This window comes from Gadus chalcogrammus, chromosome 18, assembly GCF_026213295.1.
Source record: "Gadus chalcogrammus isolate NIFS_2021 chromosome 18, NIFS_Gcha_1.0, whole genome shotgun sequence".
Taxonomy (NCBI): Eukaryota; Metazoa; Chordata; class Actinopteri; order Gadiformes; family Gadidae; genus Gadus; species Gadus chalcogrammus.
In genome coordinates, this window is record NC_079429.1 from 2,625,689 (window position 1) to 2,643,019 (window position 17,331).

At 45.8% G+C, this 17,331-nt stretch overlaps 2 protein-coding genes and 2 non-coding genes across 4 annotated transcripts in view; 2 read left to right on the forward strand and 2 right to left on the reverse strand.

The window, feature by feature from the left end:
* The first annotated feature begins 171 nt into the window (after positions 1-171).
* LOC130371986 (U5 spliceosomal RNA) lies at positions 172-287 on the forward strand. The gene has a single exon (XR_008893296.1). It is a non-coding gene; the product is annotated as a U5 spliceosomal RNA (small nuclear RNA).
* A 661-nt stretch (positions 288-948) lies between these two features.
* On the reverse strand, positions 949-1,064 carry LOC130371983 (U5 spliceosomal RNA). Its single transcript, XR_008893293.1, has one exon. It is a non-coding gene; the product is annotated as a U5 spliceosomal RNA (small nuclear RNA).
* A 732-nt stretch (positions 1,065-1,796) lies between these two features.
* mfsd13a (major facilitator superfamily domain containing 13A) lies at positions 1,797-11,488 on the reverse strand. The gene is made up of 9 exons (XM_056576739.1): positions 11,317-11,488; positions 8,975-9,243; positions 8,613-8,692; positions 7,785-8,234; positions 6,978-7,095; positions 6,031-6,127; positions 5,167-5,338; positions 4,228-4,421; positions 1,797-3,685 (listed from the first exon to the last, which is right to left on the reverse strand). The coding sequence occupies exons 2-9, from the start codon at positions 9,140-9,142 to the stop codon at positions 3,411-3,413; spliced, it is 1,554 nt and encodes a 517-aa protein (XP_056432714.1). The 5' UTR covers positions 9,143-9,243; positions 11,317-11,488; the 3' UTR covers positions 1,797-3,410.
* Positions 11,489-13,641: 2,153 nt separating this feature from the next.
* The window catches only part of sema4gb (sema domain, immunoglobulin domain (Ig), transmembrane domain (TM) and short cytoplasmic domain, (semaphorin) 4Gb), a 31,239-nt gene continuing 27,549 nt past the window's right edge, over positions 13,642-17,331 (forward strand). The window contains 2 exon segments of the mRNA XM_056577593.1: positions 13,642-13,794; positions 17,021-17,298. Of these exon segments, the coding sequence (XP_056433568.1) occupies positions 17,160-17,298 (139 nt within the window). The 5' untranslated portion in view covers positions 13,642-13,794; positions 17,021-17,159.

Here is a 17,331-nt window from a genome sequence, read left to right on the forward strand (position 1 = left end):
ATTATGAGTATATGTATATGTATTTGTACACAAATAATGCATTACTTTCAAACTACAAATTGCGTTTATATATAGACCAAAAAAAATACGATTATTTATTTTCCTTCTAAACCCTCACTGAGAAGGGTAGTTCTGCGAATAGGGTTCCCCGAGAACTCTTCGCCCGCCAGTACGCTCTTGATTCTCTTCAGATCGCATAAATCTTTCGCCTTTTACTAAAGATTTCCGTGGAGAGGATCATTATGAGTATCAACTAATTTTTTGATGCCCTGCATTACTGCGGGGCTTTCTATACTGTTAAATAAAGTACATCATTTGAAGTCTATTGCGGTATCGTGACACCTCTATCTTTAGTTAATAATTATTCGCCGAAGGCGAAGTAAATAGTAAGGAATAGCCCACTATTCAGGGAGCTTGGGTTAAATAATTGTTTTAGTGAACGCTCCAACAATAAATAAACCTAGAGATCTCAATCATGGGATAGAGCGAACCAATCAAATTGCGCCATCTTAGGAGGTTCACGTGTAGCATATACTAATATATATATAGAGATTTTTTACTGTTTATGCATTAGGCTTATATGTTTAAACAACCCTTTTTATTTTTCTTCCTCACTCTTAAATGTAAAGTGCTCTACAAATTCAATATATTATTATTATTATTATTAGATATAGTCAGGTAGAAATGTATGAAGATTTATATCTATATATATAATACATAATCACACTGCTTTGCTATTATTGTCTAGTGATGCCCTCATGGTTTTATTGAAATATACCTACAAAAATGAACTTCGGTTACATTGTGAAAAAAAACTAAACAGAATGAATCCGATGTATAGATATTTTTATAAAAGTTTGCAGAGATGGTATTATGCCACGTTCGAACCGGATACGCGAGATTGCTATTGGAGCCTTGCGGGATTCAATTTTTATTCACAACATAGGAAGCCCCGCAGTAAAGCAGGGCATCAAAAAATTAGTTGATACTCATAATGATCCTCTCCACGGAAATCTTTAGTAAAAGGCGAAAGATTTATGCGATCTGAAGAGAATCAAGAGTGTACTACCGGTTGTAGAGTTCGCGGGGGACCCCATTGGCAGAACTACCCTTCTCACTAAGGGTTTAAAAGGTAAAAACGGAATCTTATTATTTTTTTTGGCCTATATATTAACACCATTTTTAGTTTAAAGTCATGCATTATATGAGTGAACAAAAACATTATTAAATGCTTAACAATCTACAACACTTCTTGCATGAGGCAAAGCATGATGGGTAAACACAAAGCACACCCACATGCTCAATGCGCAGGCGCATTTGATGTAAACGATGCAGGCAGAAGCGCACTAGGTTCCTCTACTCATGTGTGTTCTCGCTACATTAAGGAAAGCTTAATATACTTTATTTCAGAATTCAGTCTTTTCTTCTTCCAATAGTGAGATAAACTCAGATTCTGACTCTTTTTTGGAATCTAGAACTCCGATATTAGAATACGGAATACGGACTTTTAATCTGTAAAGTCTAAATTCGGAGTCCTCAAAACTTAATTATTTGAATTAACTCAGAAATCGTAGAAATTCTTCCATACCTGTGTATACCAATTCTAATTATTTTGTTTCCAATACAAAATGTATGCATATTACAGCGTTCTGCAAGACAAGTCCAAGTATTTTTATAGGAAGTTACCTTTTAATTGTATTTGTCTATATGAGAAAATCCCCAGATTTAATGTAGACATTGTGATTTATGGTAATGACTTATGGTAAGAGTAAGTGAGAGTCCGTTATAATACAAAAAATCTTTCCAATTGGTTAGTTTCATGTGTAGTAGTTTATTTCATACATACTGAAACATTATTATTATGAGTACTTTTCACATTTCACAAAGAGCTTTCTAAGTAATTCCGTTTTTCTTTGATCTGTTAGCAGCCACTAAAATAGGGATCAAGTAGACAGTATAACAGAAGATTTCAGTGGCGGACTCAGGGGGGGGGCATGGTTCCATGCCACCATGGTTAAAAAAGTGCCCTCAAGAGTGGCGAATACGAGAGAAAGTGCCATATTGGCTTCCCTTTACATGTGAAAAAAAATATTGGGTGCCCCTTCTTACAATAAATTATGATGATGAGCCCTCTAGAACAAGATAATTCGATAACGTGCCTCAATGAGTGCCCTCTTAATGCCCTTACAGTGCCTCCATGGTTGGAAAAGTACCCTCTGGAGTGGTGAATACGAGGGAAAGGGCCATACATGATGCATCATAGCTTTTTGCACGCCGGTTGGTCCCCATGTTGTGCAGAATGTGTATTCTTTCGCCCCTGCCCTTCAAACAGTCTGAGTCCGCCACTGGAAGATTTGATTAGATACATTTATTGACATTTTGGGTCATGAATGTGTCAAAGACGCAATTCATCTAAAAATGGAATGTAAAGAAGTTGTATAAATACGTAATTGGCACAGTGGTGGCATTTCCTTTCTGATCGACCAAATACAACACACCAGTATATATGATAAACACAAATATTGAAATAAATGTCATAATGCCCACCAATTCCACAAGCCCAAATCCTACAATGTTGAAAAGCCGATAAGATGAATGGCAGGTTTGTGCAAGACCTTGGTCAGTATACAAAAACGTTAACAAATGTGCAGCACCGCATTGAAAAATAAAAAACATGGAGGGGTCATCACAGCCAGAAGACGGAGAGAACCGTCTTGGCTTTGGTTCTCTCACGGTTAGAGGCCAGAGGCAACCGTTATAGCTGTTGTTCTCTCACGGTCAGGAGAACGTGAGAAAACCGTCTTGGCTTTGGTTCTCTGACGGTCAGAGGACAGAGAGAGAACCGTTTTGGCTTGGGATCGCTAACGTTCAGAGGACAGTGAGAGAACTGATTTAGCTTCAGTTCTCTCTGGGTATTCCATGTAGTTTCACTTTGACACCCAGAAGGAACATAGCCTGTGCTTCACAATCGTTCTCATAAAGCTACAAATTTATTTTGGGCTTCGTTTTGGTTGAAAAACAAAAGCAAAACCAAAAAAAAGCACACTGAACAATATTTTAGTTGTTGTTCAGTGTGTACTAGTATGAGCGCCACTACAAAATAAGAAAAGTTCATCCATTCAACAACGAATACAATGATTAATTGCCTCGGTCATCAGTTCACATATAAATATGAAGCCTTTTATGATGAAAATATCAAAATAAGGCAGTTCTTTAAAGATTTGTTGTTCATATAATTTCTATAAAAACAAGTTCTCAGTTTTTGGCAGTTTTTCTCCTCTCTCTCTCTCTCTCTCTAATCTAACGATACAAAGTTCATTTCAAACAAAGTCAATGGCACTTTCTCGACGGCCATTTTTAGCCCAAAAGTGCCCTGCGTGCGAGAGCGCTCCCACGGTGCGCCCGGGCTCTCAGATGGCCTTGACATCGGCCAGCGGGGCGTGCTGCGCCCCCTGCCGCTGGGTCTTAATGCCCTGCAGTTTGCGGCCGTGGAGCGTGAAGCGGGACCAGGCGGTGAGCTGGAGGAGGGCGCAGATGATGGGGACCACCACCAGCATGTAGAAGCAGCCCAGGCGCAGGGGGGCCGTGCCCGGGGCCGGGCCGGCGCCCTGGGGGCCTCCCTCGGGGTTCACTCCCACCCCCACCAGGGCATGCTGCGCGGGCCGCCGCTCGAAGATGTCGTATCCTGAAAAGTGGAGGAGGGGGGGCGTATTAAGTAAGAATTAAATTATAATTTTTTTTTTTTTGTATTCTGATTTTTGTTGTTCTTGTTAACCACGAGTCGAGACATAATGTCAGGGATCGGTTTCACATCTCAATCCAACTCTAGTTATAGATCCTCCCGAACCACAAGACACAAGAGGAACCGGACCAGAATGGAGCACATTCCAGCCCCGATGCATCAAGAGGCGCAGACTACACTGTGACCAAGAGAATGTCTAGGGCTATCTGTGTAGACCAACAGATTAACTACACTCTGGGGGTACCTGTGGAGACTAAGGGACTGTCTGGACTATGGGGGTACCAGTGTAGGCTGACAGACAGACACTGGGGGTACTTGTGTAGACTAACGCACAGACTCTGGGGGTACCCGTGTAGACTGACAGACAGACACTGGGGGTACCCCTGTAGACTAAGGGACTGTCTGGACTATGGGGGTACCAGTGTAGGCTGACAGACAGACTCTGGGGGTACCTGTGTAGACTAACGCACAGATTCTGGGGGTACCTGTGTAGAAACAAAGCAGCCAGGTGCCGATGAGCGGGGCGAAGGTCTGGCCTGGTTTGGTTACCAGGGCGACCATCCCGAAGAGCAGCGCGGACGCCGCCTGCCGCCGGCGGTTCAGCACGAAATCCTCGTCCACCAGGTCGGAGATGACCAAGTTCAGCAGCTTGCACGTTCCCTCTGTGAACACGCGGTTACTGGGGAGGAAGGAAATGAGAGAGGGTGAGAGAGAAAAAAAAAAAAAAAGAGACAGACAAGACACAGCGAGAGACAGAGAGAGACCGTAAGACATGGAGGACGAGAGAGACAGTAAGACAGGTCGAACACTTGCTTGCAAAAAGCACTTGTTTTGTAAGTCTTAAATTTAAGCAGATGTTCCCACTGTGTTTAGATTGATTGTTTCAGTTTAAAGTTTAATGTATTTTTTGGGGGAATGAAAAGAAAAAAAAATAAGCCTCTGAAATTATATGGACACCATCCTTCTCCGTTTACTAAATAGTAGATGTAATGCCACCACTGGTCACATGTGAGACCTTTGGTTTATGACAGAATGAAGAGAACCGGCTGCTTGTAAAAAGGTTAGAATTCGATTGAAAGGGGAAATCCTAAGACGACTGAAACAAAGTGGCAGGGTATGAAACCCTATGGTTTCATACCCTATGAAACCATAGGGTATGAAACCCTATGAAACCCTATGTTTTCATAGGGTCAGCGAACAGTGACCCTATAGGATCAGCGAACAGCGAAAGTGAAACCAACTGAATAAAGCCTGAGGCATCGGCAAAACCAATACTCTCTTCCGGCACGAGCCATGCAACGTAGTAAAATAAGAGAAAAATAATGAAGTGCTCTTTAGGCAATGAGGAAACAAAACTACAACTCTGTGCTTTCCCTGATTCCAGCCCGACGGGCGTGCACGTGTGAGTCACTTGCGCGCGCTACCTGGCGATGAAGATGCACAGTAGGTAGATATGGTCGGCTCCGGCTAGCAGCATGGCCACGCTGAGGCCCAGCTTGAGCATGAAGAGCCAGCGGATCACCTGGTACACGCCGTAGCGCCGACACAGGGTCAGGAAGTACAGGTTGTTGAGGTGTGGCGCGATGTAGGAGACGCCTGGCCCAGAGGAGAGAAGAGCCCCACACACACGTTACTCACTATTAGCGAAGAGCTGTGGTGCATTTGTGTAGTTGAAGCAACGACACACACACACACACACACACACACACACACACACACACACACACACACACACACACACACACACACACACACACACACACACACACACACACACACACACACACACACACTTTGAACTAGGGATCGACCGATACGGATTTTTTAGGGCCGATACGATACCGATATTTTTTCATCAGCCTTAGCCGATACCGATATTTAGAGCCGATACTACTTTTCTTTTTTTTTTTTTTTTTTGCTCCCTCAATCATAAAAATTACACTGATAACAAATGTTACAAGTCTCAATTAAAAAAAAGGAACATTTATTGAACTTCAATATAAAAAACTATATTTAACAAATAGTAAAAACAGGTGAGGTAGAACAAGTAAAAAAAAAAAAAAAAAAAGGGCGAAAAAAATATCGGCAAAAATCGGCCGCGTATCGGCCGATACCGATACACGTAAAAAACGCGAATATCGGCCGATAATATCGGCCGACCGATATATCGGTCGATCCCTACTTTGAACTCAACAGTATTTCACGACAGAGCAGAATGTTCCAGTCGGACTACTGTTCACATGCATGGGAGTTTGGGAACGCTCTGCTCCTCTGAAAGCGACCGCTACCTAGCAGGAGAGAGCCGGCCGAGGCCGAGATGTTGTCCGAGAGCAGATGTTCGAGGAACAGGGGGAAGAAGTTGCTGTTGAAGTGGCAGTGAAACACCTGCAGGGGGAGAGTACCAGCTCAGAGTCAGTGATGAGGAACCAGGGTTAGACACCAGGAACTCAAAGCAGAGAGAAGGTAGTCACAGTACTCATACAAACAGGTTTTGTGTTGTTGTCTCAAGAGGTGGCCCTTGAAATCAGATTAGTAATACCGATGTGTTACCAATGGTCCAACAACGGCCTATTAAAGGGCTGCATCTATTAAAGTAGGAATGTGGTAGCGTGTGTGGATGATGGCCGGTTTAAGCCGCCCCACCTGCCCGAGACTAATCGGACTATGTGGCTGGGTGAGGCTGCACATCTGTAGAACAAGCCATAGGTTAAACCAGCCATCCACACACACACACACACACACACACACACACACACACACACACACACACACACACACACACACACACACACACACACACACACACACACACACACACACACACACACACACACACACACACACACACACACGTAAAATTATCAAAGCTTGATAATAAACCGGTCTTTCAACACTACCACCCTGCATCCTTTGTCTTAAATTAAAGATTGGTTTAGAGTGTGGCAGACGTCTAGGTGACATGAAGTAATTGGCTTTGCTACAAGGACTTCTTAAACTAAAAAGGAAAACATAACCTAATTTAGGAGAAAAAGAAAAAGAAAGTAAAGAGACAGCCCTATTGGTTAGGCTAAATGGTGTCTGACCCAATATCATGTCCCACTTGATTAGCAGCAGTTTCAACACTCTGTCCATCTGGCCATGGTTTGTTGATACAGGATCTCTTGACTGCGTGTGCGTGTTTGGTATACTCTGACGTCAGCGTGCCTGACGTCGGGTGCGACACCTTGGTGTTTACCTGGACGAGGTTCATCGACGCGAACCACATGAAGTTCTTGTGCTTGGAGAGCTGCCTGAGGTACTGTCCGATGGTGACGGGCTGTTCCTGGGGAGGCAGGGCATGGCCGATGCCCAGCCTGGGGGAGACGGGAGAGGGACGACGGTCACAACAGGAGCAAAACGATTTGGTTGCACATCAAGTCAAAGTTTATTTATCTATCTCACGCACAACCATGGTAAAAAGGAGGAAAGAGGAAATGGATAGATAGATAGTGCACACTAGTAAGGAAGTAAGTAACTATCCTAATGGGGAGACAGTGAGGGGAATAAGGGAAATAAAAACCACAAAAATGTAATAATGAAAGTAAGTAACATTGCTTGCTTCCAATTATGGCTATGCTATTCATTTTCAGTAGTTCTTCAATTGAGTGGAAGAGCCTGATATAAAAACGTTTAACTGCAACAACAATGGCTTTGGGGATTTGAACCGTAAACTACAATAACAACAATGGTGTTAGAGATTTAAACTTTAAACCAACATGGATCTCAGCCAAGACTGTGGCTTTGTCTCCTATCAGGCCTCTGCTGTCAAGCGGAACAGCGCGGAACAGCGTGGAAACGGCGTGGAAACGGCGCGGAACGCCACGTCACCACTCTTTTTAATTGCATTATTATGCTTGATGATAGAGTGAGATAGACAGGATGGAATTGGAGATGGAGGGGAGGACATCAGCAGCAATGCACCACGTGCAAAAAAACCAACCGGGGTCACTGCGATCAGGACTGGGCCTTTAACGGTACACGCTCTCCCCGGTGAGCCACTCACTCTTTGAGGCCGGCAGCGTCGTTCGTCCCGGGGCGGAGCTGGCTCTCGAAGCGCTGCCGCAGCAGCCGGGACACGGCCCAGAAGCCCAGCGCCGACACGGCCGCCAGCGCCACGCAGAACAGCCGGAACGAGCGCAGGTCCTCCTTGTCCCAGAAGCAGTAGGACAGGAAGACGGACAGCGAGCCCACGGCGCTGAACAGCGAGCAGTGGAAGTTGAGGCGCGTGCGATCCGCCGCCGACACCGCCAGGTCCGCCAGCAGGGCGTTGTGGTTGAGGTCCACGGCGGTGAGGAAGCCGTCGTAGAGGCACAGGCACACCAGGAACTGGAGCGAGGGCCGCGCCCACGCCACCCAGAAGCCCAGGAAGGAGAGGGCGAACAGGGGCCCGTTGCGGGAGAGGGCGGCCAGGCGCTTCAGCACCACCTCGGGGGATGTGATCTGGGAGCCCACCCTGGGGAGGGGGGGAGGGAGGGGGGCCGAACAACGTAAGAGGGGGCGTCATGCCTTCAAATTGTATTCATAGTGACAGTACACATCAATGAACTTTAGTTGTAATTTTTTTTTTTTATGTTTTACGAGTTAGCCAAGAGGCTAATTTACATCATGTCAAAAACATGACAATTAATTAATAAAGTAAAAACAAAAAGGAACAGTATAGCAGCATTAAAACAACTCAACAGCAATGCAATATCTATACTAGAATAGATGGAGGTGGTACACACAGGACCACCGCTCAACAGTCCAGGATAATGGCCGTCCTACGAGAAGATCTCACTACATTTGGTGACTGACTGCAGTTATAAATACAGGGAGATGGGGAGAGACTCACTGTGGCGAGCTAAGAAAGGCCCGGTCGCTCAACCAGCCGAAGAGGGGGTCGTTGAAGCTGTTCCATATCAGGAACACGGCCTTTGGAGGGGGAAGGAGCCAACGTTAAAGGGCTCTGTAGACAACGACGCTTAACACACTCACTGACAGCCAGCTGGGCCGTTGGACACCAACAATGGCGAGGTGGGTTGATGGTTCAGCGAGCAAGACCACGTCCTGTCCTCAGCAGCGTTTCATCTTTTGGATGCGTACGAGGTTTGTAATTTAAAAATAGAATACAGTTTTCTTTGTTTGGATGTGAATTTAAGGATTTGTTTGGCCTTCCCTCTCTCTCTCTCTCTCTCTCTCCGCACGTTGGCCTACCTCTCCCACCCAGAAGGAGACCTTGTCGATCTTGTAGACGGACACGAAGGTCTCGACGTAGTACAGCAGGAACACGTTGTGGAGGATGGACACGAAGAGGGCCAGCGAGCCGTACAGGACGGCCGTGTTGGGGACGGCCGGCCGGTAGAGCCACCGCCGCGCGCCCATGCTTCCTCCCCCTCCTCCTCCTCCTCCACCCCCGCCCCGCTCAGCTCCTCACCGTCCTCCACGCCGGCCTGGGGGGGGGGGGGTCACCGCCTTACTGCCGCCTGTCATCATGAAGTCATTTTGATTATTATTATGAAGGCGTTAATGATAGCACACACACACATACAGTTTTCAGTCCGCAGTTTGAGGCATTCACATCGTCTGTTTTCTCCGGTTGCTTCCTACATTTAGTCTGAAGCCATTCGTGAGCTAATGCCTCCTACAGCATCATAATGTGTTTTTTGATACATAATAGCAGAACACTATTTCGAGTATTTTCCTTTGTAGGTTCTTAAATAACGTAAATAGAATTTGGGTCGCCCAACATAATCTCTAATTGCATCCATGTGCGTGTAAACCCTAGTCTCAGTCCACTGGGACTATCTCCGGACAGGTCAGGGGAGCGGTGGTAGAAGGTCATATCCTGTTTGTCAAGACAGCCTCTCCTTCCTTGCCACATGTACACACTACCTAGAGCTGTAGTGTGTGGTGTAGTGTGGGTGTGCATGCTGGTTTTATGGGTGGGGAGGGAATGACCCGCAAGACAAAGAAATAGGGGTGTTTGTGTGTACAACCTGAGCCATATGTGTGACAACTGTTTGCATATTTCTTGATTCCACACGGGAATCAAGAAATATGCGCCCTATTTACAGCTGGAACTTCCAACTTTAAATAGGGCGTTTACTTCTGACTGGAAATAACTTTATCAGACTTCCCTTTATATGCAAAGATACAGCATATTGAGCTTACACTTTGCAACAAATTGATTTATGCTACTTAACCTAGTATTCAAACCTTAGTCATCATTAGTCACATTGCCTTAAATCATTTTGGCTTAAGAACAGCATGGATACTTAATGATTTATGTGCTCTTCAAATGCGCTTCAACTGATTAATGTTTTATGAACAATAAATTCCAGTAGCATGCCTCGACACTTCTGCAAAATAACTTCCTCCAAATACCAAAAGCCTTCATTTGGCACACGTTAGACTTGTTGCAAGCTGAAACTGAACAAAACCACACCAACTATCCCTGTGCACAAATCTATTCATGCAAGAGGAAAATTACAGGGAACCTTCGAGATATAAATATCCCGAGGCGAAAAAGGCATACCTAAACAGCATTCTTAAAATAAAAAAAACGGTTGACATGGCAAACACTTCAGAGAGCTCTTACCACCCAACCAAATAGATTTCACAGGTGGCTCATGCCATCAGGGCATAACCAACATCTTTCGGTGTAGAAGCATTGACTGCTCCTCCCCCCCCCCTGTCAAGAGTCGCAGCGATAAAAGCAATGACACGTGAAGAGACTTCCTGTTTTGTTCCACGGACGCATAGTGAGCGATTCTCCCCTGACCTTATCCGAGGACGTCTAATAAACCAGGGAGAGGCTGCAGGGCACGATAATACCCCTCCAATGCAAATCCATTCAAGAAAGCAGATTACGATTTGTTTCCAGTGTCGATGACAACTTGGCTGACACACCTGTTGCGTCCCCAAGCGGTGGAGGCTTTCAGACGTGGGCGTGGGACCCCCGATCGCCTTACACACGGGCACAATACAACTGTAATGCTCGAACACAACTCGAGCATTAATACTAACAAACACTTGGGCAAAATTATTCAGAAAGAAAACACATACGTCCTATAAGCGCATCTTCGCCGGCTGGAAAATAACAACAGTTGCATCAGCAGGCATGCATGATTCCTGAAGGATCGGAGGGTCTCGAACCGAGAATAAGAGGATGAATCACTCGTGAATTTTTCATGAGTTCATACATGCAGTCTTTACATGCCTGACAGTTTTGAGTCATGCCTTGCGTTTTAATCTCGATTGTCTCAGCAGACAGCCCACAGGTTGCTCGGTCGGGTTTCGCAGTATCAACACGTGGATATCGACCAACAGCCGTGGATATCGATCAACAGCCATGAGATAAACCCACAGATCTCGTCCCACCCGTGCACCAGCCGGGCTAGCTTAGGGCTAGCGGGTTAGCTGTCGTCAAGTAGCGCTGTTGAGTTAGCATCGCGCTAGTTGCGGAGCGAACAACAGTCCGACTGGCGCAAACGGATGACAGTATTTAAGAAACGCGTTACTCAGACTCCAATTGAATCGTACACTCCGATACTTACCGCCAATAAAACCATCGATCCGAGCTCCACGGATGTTTGAAGTAACGGCGTTACCAGTTGCTTGACTGCTGATCAGCGGCGGTGGGCGACTTAAGAGTTCCTGCAACAGCGAATAGTGCGCCCCGCAGTCGTAGGACCGCACTCCCAGGACCGCCGTTGATTTGAGTTTGCCAAGGCGCATGCGCAGGCGAGTTATTTATAATAGATCCTAGGATGGCTTTGTAAATGTTGGATTTTCTACTTTACTATATTGCTGATTTTACCTTGTTAGATGGTTAGCTTAGGTATTAGAGATGCTTAGTTGAGGTATGAGGTTAGAGATGTTTAAGTTCAGGTATTAGTTAGAGATGGTTTAGTTCAGGTATTAGCTGGAGATGGTTGCATTTAGGAATTAGATTGGAGATGCATCTGTAACCTAATTTAAAAGTTAAGTTTAAGTATTGGTTATAGATGGTTACGATTAGGGTTAGGGTTTATTTCGGTCGTTTTAGATATGATTCGCAACGTACTGTGTTTCATCACGTTTTCATTAATCATTCCTAAATGAATCATGAGATGCATTCGCCAAGGAAATACAAACGTGTTACAAAATGTAGGGTCCTAGAAATGCGGTCCTAAACTGCAGCATCCGCTATTGCGTTTACTATTGTAGACAGGACCACGTCACACGTCTGAATCTCCCCGGAACTCCCCTGGCTCTGGACACGACAGCGCCGTGGTCCCGGGGAGGGGGGCGTGGCGCCACGCCCCCCTTCGATAGCAATTGCATTAGGGCCGAGGCGCCACGCCCCTTTGGATAGGGTCGAGCTCCATGGTCGAGCTCCATGAGTGACCACCGACGTGCGTAGCGACGCACGTCGTTAGTCACTCACTTAACGGAGGCATTCCATTTGGATGGGTTTTAATAATAAATGCTCTAATTCTAGGTAACTCGTGATGATACTTATCCTACTTTTTCAACTCTGATGTCCACTTTGCAGAGCTGTCGCTGCATGCGTGGGCATGACCTTTTTATTTATTTATTTTTTAAAGGGAAGAAGGGCCTCGCTGATATTGGGAGAAATAGCCCCACCAAGCGCTGTCAAAGTCAAAGTCAATGTTTTTATTTTTTATAAAAGGCACTCTAGAACACAGGGTCATTATGCATAATCCAATCATTTGGACATGGCAGCATATTACATTAAGGGAAAAAATTGCGATAGCAGAAATAACGTAATTATACAAAACACAATGTTTATAGAAATTGCAGAATTTCCAGACTGTAAGGATGGGAAATAAGGACATGGGAATAAGAATATCAACTATTATAAATATTGAGTCTTGGAGTACCATTGAATGGGAATCATTAGAGTCGCACACCATGTTGACGTAATAACCCGTAAATAAATTTGGATTCACAAGCTTGGAGAATCCTCTTTTAAATGGGATTTAGAACATTTGAGTAAATGTAAAAAACGTGTGCGTTTATGTGTGTGTGTGTGTGTGTGTGTGTGTGTGTGTGTGTGTGTGTGTGTGTGTGTGTGTGTGTGTGTGTGTGTGTGTGCGCGCGCGCGCGCGTGTGTGTGTGTGTGTGTGTGTGTGTGTGTGTGTGTGTGTGTGTGTGTGTGTGTGACCATTGAACATCTACCCAATTACCACGACGTTATCTATATTATGAACAGAATCGGTATTATCCTTAATCTCGTGGCCATCAGCGTCCAGATCCACTGAACACAAACATCATATAAGCCTTAGTGGTCAGCGATGACATGTTGGGGCCGATAGGGGGCAGTCAGGCATCACACTCTGAGATCTTCAGAGAAATCTCAACGGAACGAGGTGGTCCATTTAACGTCGTGCTTTCAACATAAAGCCTTCTTTAATAGGTCCGTGCATAAAGCTGACGTATTTGCGTTTACATAGGCCTATATTGTCACCAGGCCCTCACATCAGTAAATGCCCAACATCAGAACCTTTTTTTAGGACGTTAGAATCCATGAATCCGATCATTGTTGGCGTTGAAAATAATATCTAAAACCATCTAATACTGTAATCGACGACTGTAATAAATTAGAGATGTACTGTTCCTGTTCTGAAACTGTTGAATACAGAGTTTAGAGGCTATCTGTTGTGATCATGTAAAGGTAGAAATAGTAGCGTCAGGTGGTGCTGAAAGATAGCGAGAGAGAGAGAGAGAGAGAGAGAGAGAGAGAGAGAGAGAGAGAGAGAGAGAGAGAGAGAGAGAGAGAGAGAGAGAGAGAGAGAGAGAGAGAGAGAGAGAGAGAGAGAGAGAGCGAGAGCGAGAGCGAGAGCGAAAGAGCGAGAGAGAGAGCGAGATGGATTTTTTTGAGTTTGGTATACCGGTGTAGTTCGGTTTGACAGTGCCGTGTGTATGTGTGTATGTGTGTATGCGTGTGTATGTGGGTATAACGGCGCAGTGTCATATTGGACAGAGGAACCACACACATAATTGCACCCCGCGACGCCAGCGACAAGCAGGTAGGTCTTTCAACGCGTTTATACCTTTCTGGGACCTACTTTATCTCTTTTCTTAACCACCTAGTAGGTGAGTGTGGCTGTGTAGTCCCGCCATGCCGCAGTCCTCTTCAGGTGCAGATGGATTGTGTTGCTTTTGTGTCACGTTCAAAGCAACACAACCCTTGTGTGTCCTCCTCCATATTAATGTAGCATATGTTTTAATTCTTTCATTGCATTTTTTTTTATCAATCATACATTTTGTCAGCCATTAAGGTCATGCACGTAACTTGTGTCAACTTCAGCATAGCCCGCCACCGTTCTTCGTAGGAGAATTGCAAAAAAAATTGAGTGTTTTTTGCGGCTGTTAAGACTTCTATAACTCATCGATGTTTATATTAACGAATAGGCTCGTTAACTGACCAACGGGGCGTGCACACACACACACACACACACGCGGGCGCGCGCACGCACGCACACACACGCACGCACGCACACACGCACACACACACACACACACACACACACACACACACACACACACACACACACACAAGCACGCAGGCACACACACGTCACACACACACACACACACACACACACACACACACACACACACACACACACACACACACACACACACCACATGGGCAAGAGTCCACTGCTTCGGCAAACAAGATGTTGGCAGGGGTCAGGCGGTGGTTGTGGTGGGAACCAGAGGTTGTGTCACATCAGGATCCAGAGTCCCCCTCCCTCGTGACCCCCATGTAGGCCCTCGATATAGCCTGGCAGCGCAGTAGTGAGTCTCATAGAAAAGTTTCATCAAAGAGATCCAAATGTAAATGGTCCTATAAAAGAGGATCCGGAAAGCAGATCAGGGAGCTGTCTTCCCTCCCAGGTGTTCAGTAGCTTATGGAGCCAAATGCTCCGGCAGTCGTCGACCAAAATAGATTCCTCTTAGCCCATGGCAGTTTTCTGCTCACTTTTTTGGTTAAAAAAACCAAAATATTCAACACAACATCACAGAAATCGAATTAAATATTTAAACACGTGATTATGCAGTATGGCTGCATGGGGGTTTTCAGTGATCATTATTTTATGTTTATCAAATAAAGCTTGTCAACGGCAGGACTGTTTCTTTCTAGAACAGAGGATTAATGCTAGACACAATCTTAAATTCATGGTTCTCAGAGGAGATCCATGTTCTGCTTTCTTCATGTCAGAACAATTGTTCATCACTCACAGCCTTGTTCCTCTTCTACACATCCCTTTAGTCATGGTTCGTGCCCTTCCTATCCATTAGGCTCTTTACAGCTCGTTTGGGATTGAAATAGAAGTCTGAATAATTTGTTTTTCAGAACTAATATATACGGTATAGATGTCCCCCAAGGTGGAGCTGAAAGTTGTTTCTAAAAATCACTTCTAGTGCTCGGTCTCTAAATACGTGTTTTGCGGTTGGTTGACCTTTGAAATGAATGAATGGTAGAGATGTGAGTATTTTTTGAGGACACACATGGCCTAGATTAGATATTTTCCCGATACCGCCGTGCCAAGCAGACAGCATGATGGGAGAAACGAAGATAGCTCTCTAAACTAAAGCATCTCTACATATTCAAAACCATTTGCTCATTTCACTCTTGATCAGCACACGCTGTTTCGTTTCCGACGCGGCTCCTGCTCTTCTGATCGAATCGGTCCCCCCCCCCCCCCCCCCACACACTGAAACAGATGTGTTTACCGTTCCTGCTGGTGTTATCGTGCTGTTGTGGCCGCACATAATGGCTCTGTCACCACTAGCGCCATCTACAGCCGCACACATCACAACAGGGCCGGGCAGGGAGGACAAAGATGTGTTGACTTTGCTGTGTTGTTTTTCGGACACAAGGACAACAAACAAACCAAACATAGAATGAAGCCAAGGCCTTATGCCTTCTCCCTGCCCTCTCCTCTCGAGAGGACGAGGAGGGATCTTGTTTGTTACACGAGGTGCAACATCACAGGGAAACTAACTCTTTGGCCCACATGCTAAGTTAAGTAGACTATTCCTCCTCCACCATATGGTGAGTTCTATGTGAATGATACTCTGATTCCATGGCGGAACATTAAGAATGGGCCAACACTGTGTCCGGGTTATGTATAACTTTTTACTGAATAGGCTTAAACTTAGCCACTTGTGTTGGGTCAATAAAAGGTACATTTGGGAATGCACTCACTGTTTTTTCTTTTTCTTACTCTATTTTGGTCAGAAAGATAGAGTATCTATCTGGTTCCCAATATCTACCGGTACACTTTACAGATGACTAATATAAGCTCTTGCATAAGAATCCTGTGGAAGTGGTGAAGCTAAATTAGGGAAATGCTTTAACGCAATTTACAAACACAGACACCATAAGGCCCACGGAATAAAACATAAAGCCCTGAACTCAGATGACTGGGATAATTCATTTAGCCGCATTACATGTCATCTGGTGGTTCTGGGCGAGTCATTAATGACGGAGGCGGTGGCAGCAATCTCTCATGTCCGCCGTGCAGACTCGCGGAGTCACCACTGCTGTCCCCTTCCCGCTCCCAGAACGGCAAACGCGTTTCGGCTGGCGAGCCGGAGCGGGGGCGACTGCGGGGAGATCGGACTGATGGCATGCGGCCTCTAATTGCCAGATTAAGCATCGTTGAGGTCCATTGTGTGCGTGGCTAATGTTGAGACGGAGGGGGGCCATATCACTGCCACACGCTGTGTGTGTCTGTGTGTGTGTCCCCCATCCCCAAAAGTATTTAATTGGCTCGTTGCATAACACAGCCTGACTCATTAGGTTTTGCTAATTAGCGATATCTTGGAAGTTCAACTTGTGCGGTCACTGAGGACGGCTGGGGAAGTTGACCCTTAGGTTAGTTACCCTCAGGCGTCATGACTTGTTGTTTATCAAACCGGGCGGTTATGCGTCTGGTGAAAGGTCTCATGAGGTCGTTCCTCCTCGGGCTCTTCAATGGAAATGAAAGAACGACGGATAAAGATGTCTGTCCTTTTCCACAGAATCTATCTGTCAAAAAGCGGATACATTCCGCTTTTGTGAGGAATGTATCCGCCCAGTGCTCATTGTGCCCGGTGGCACGCAATACTCTTCGACGGGGAATTGGAACCATGACACCATTTGCCTGAGTTGTGCGTTTCGAACAATGAAACGTATCCGCGACGCAGAAGGAGATCAACGTCTGCGTTCCCTGTTGAACTATTTCCTTTCCCCCGTCACAGACGGGGCCTGGTTGCAGTCAGGATGAGCTGAGAAGAGCTCCCAGCTGTCCGTTGAGGATCGAACCGACCAGATACAAGCTGCTGGTCTGTGTACGACCAACACAGTACACCGCGACCACCACAGTGTAGCCGATCCGCCATGGCGGAGCCGAGCAGAATGCTAGCGCTGCTGTGGCTGTCGCTGCTGTTCCTGGCCAGGCAGTCGGCACTCTGGGCCTTCCCCTTTGGCCCGTCCCTGGACGTGGACGTTACCCCCAGAACCACCGTCTACTCCAAAGGTAAGCTGTGGCGGAGGGAAGGGGGTGGGGGGG

Coding starts and splice junctions, on each gene's coding strand:
- mfsd13a (XM_056576739.1), bottom strand. CDS start 9,142: ATGGGCGCGCGGCGGTGGCTCTACCGGCCGGCCGTCCCCAACACGGCC. Junction 8,693..8,974: donor TCTCCTTCTGGGTGGGAGAG/GTAGGCCAACGT, acceptor CCCCCTCCAAAG/GCCGTGTTCCTGATATGGAA. Junction 7,096..7,784: donor GACGCTGCCGGCCTCAAAGA/GTGAGTGGCTCA, acceptor CGTCTCCCCCAG/GCTGGGCATCGGCCATGCCC.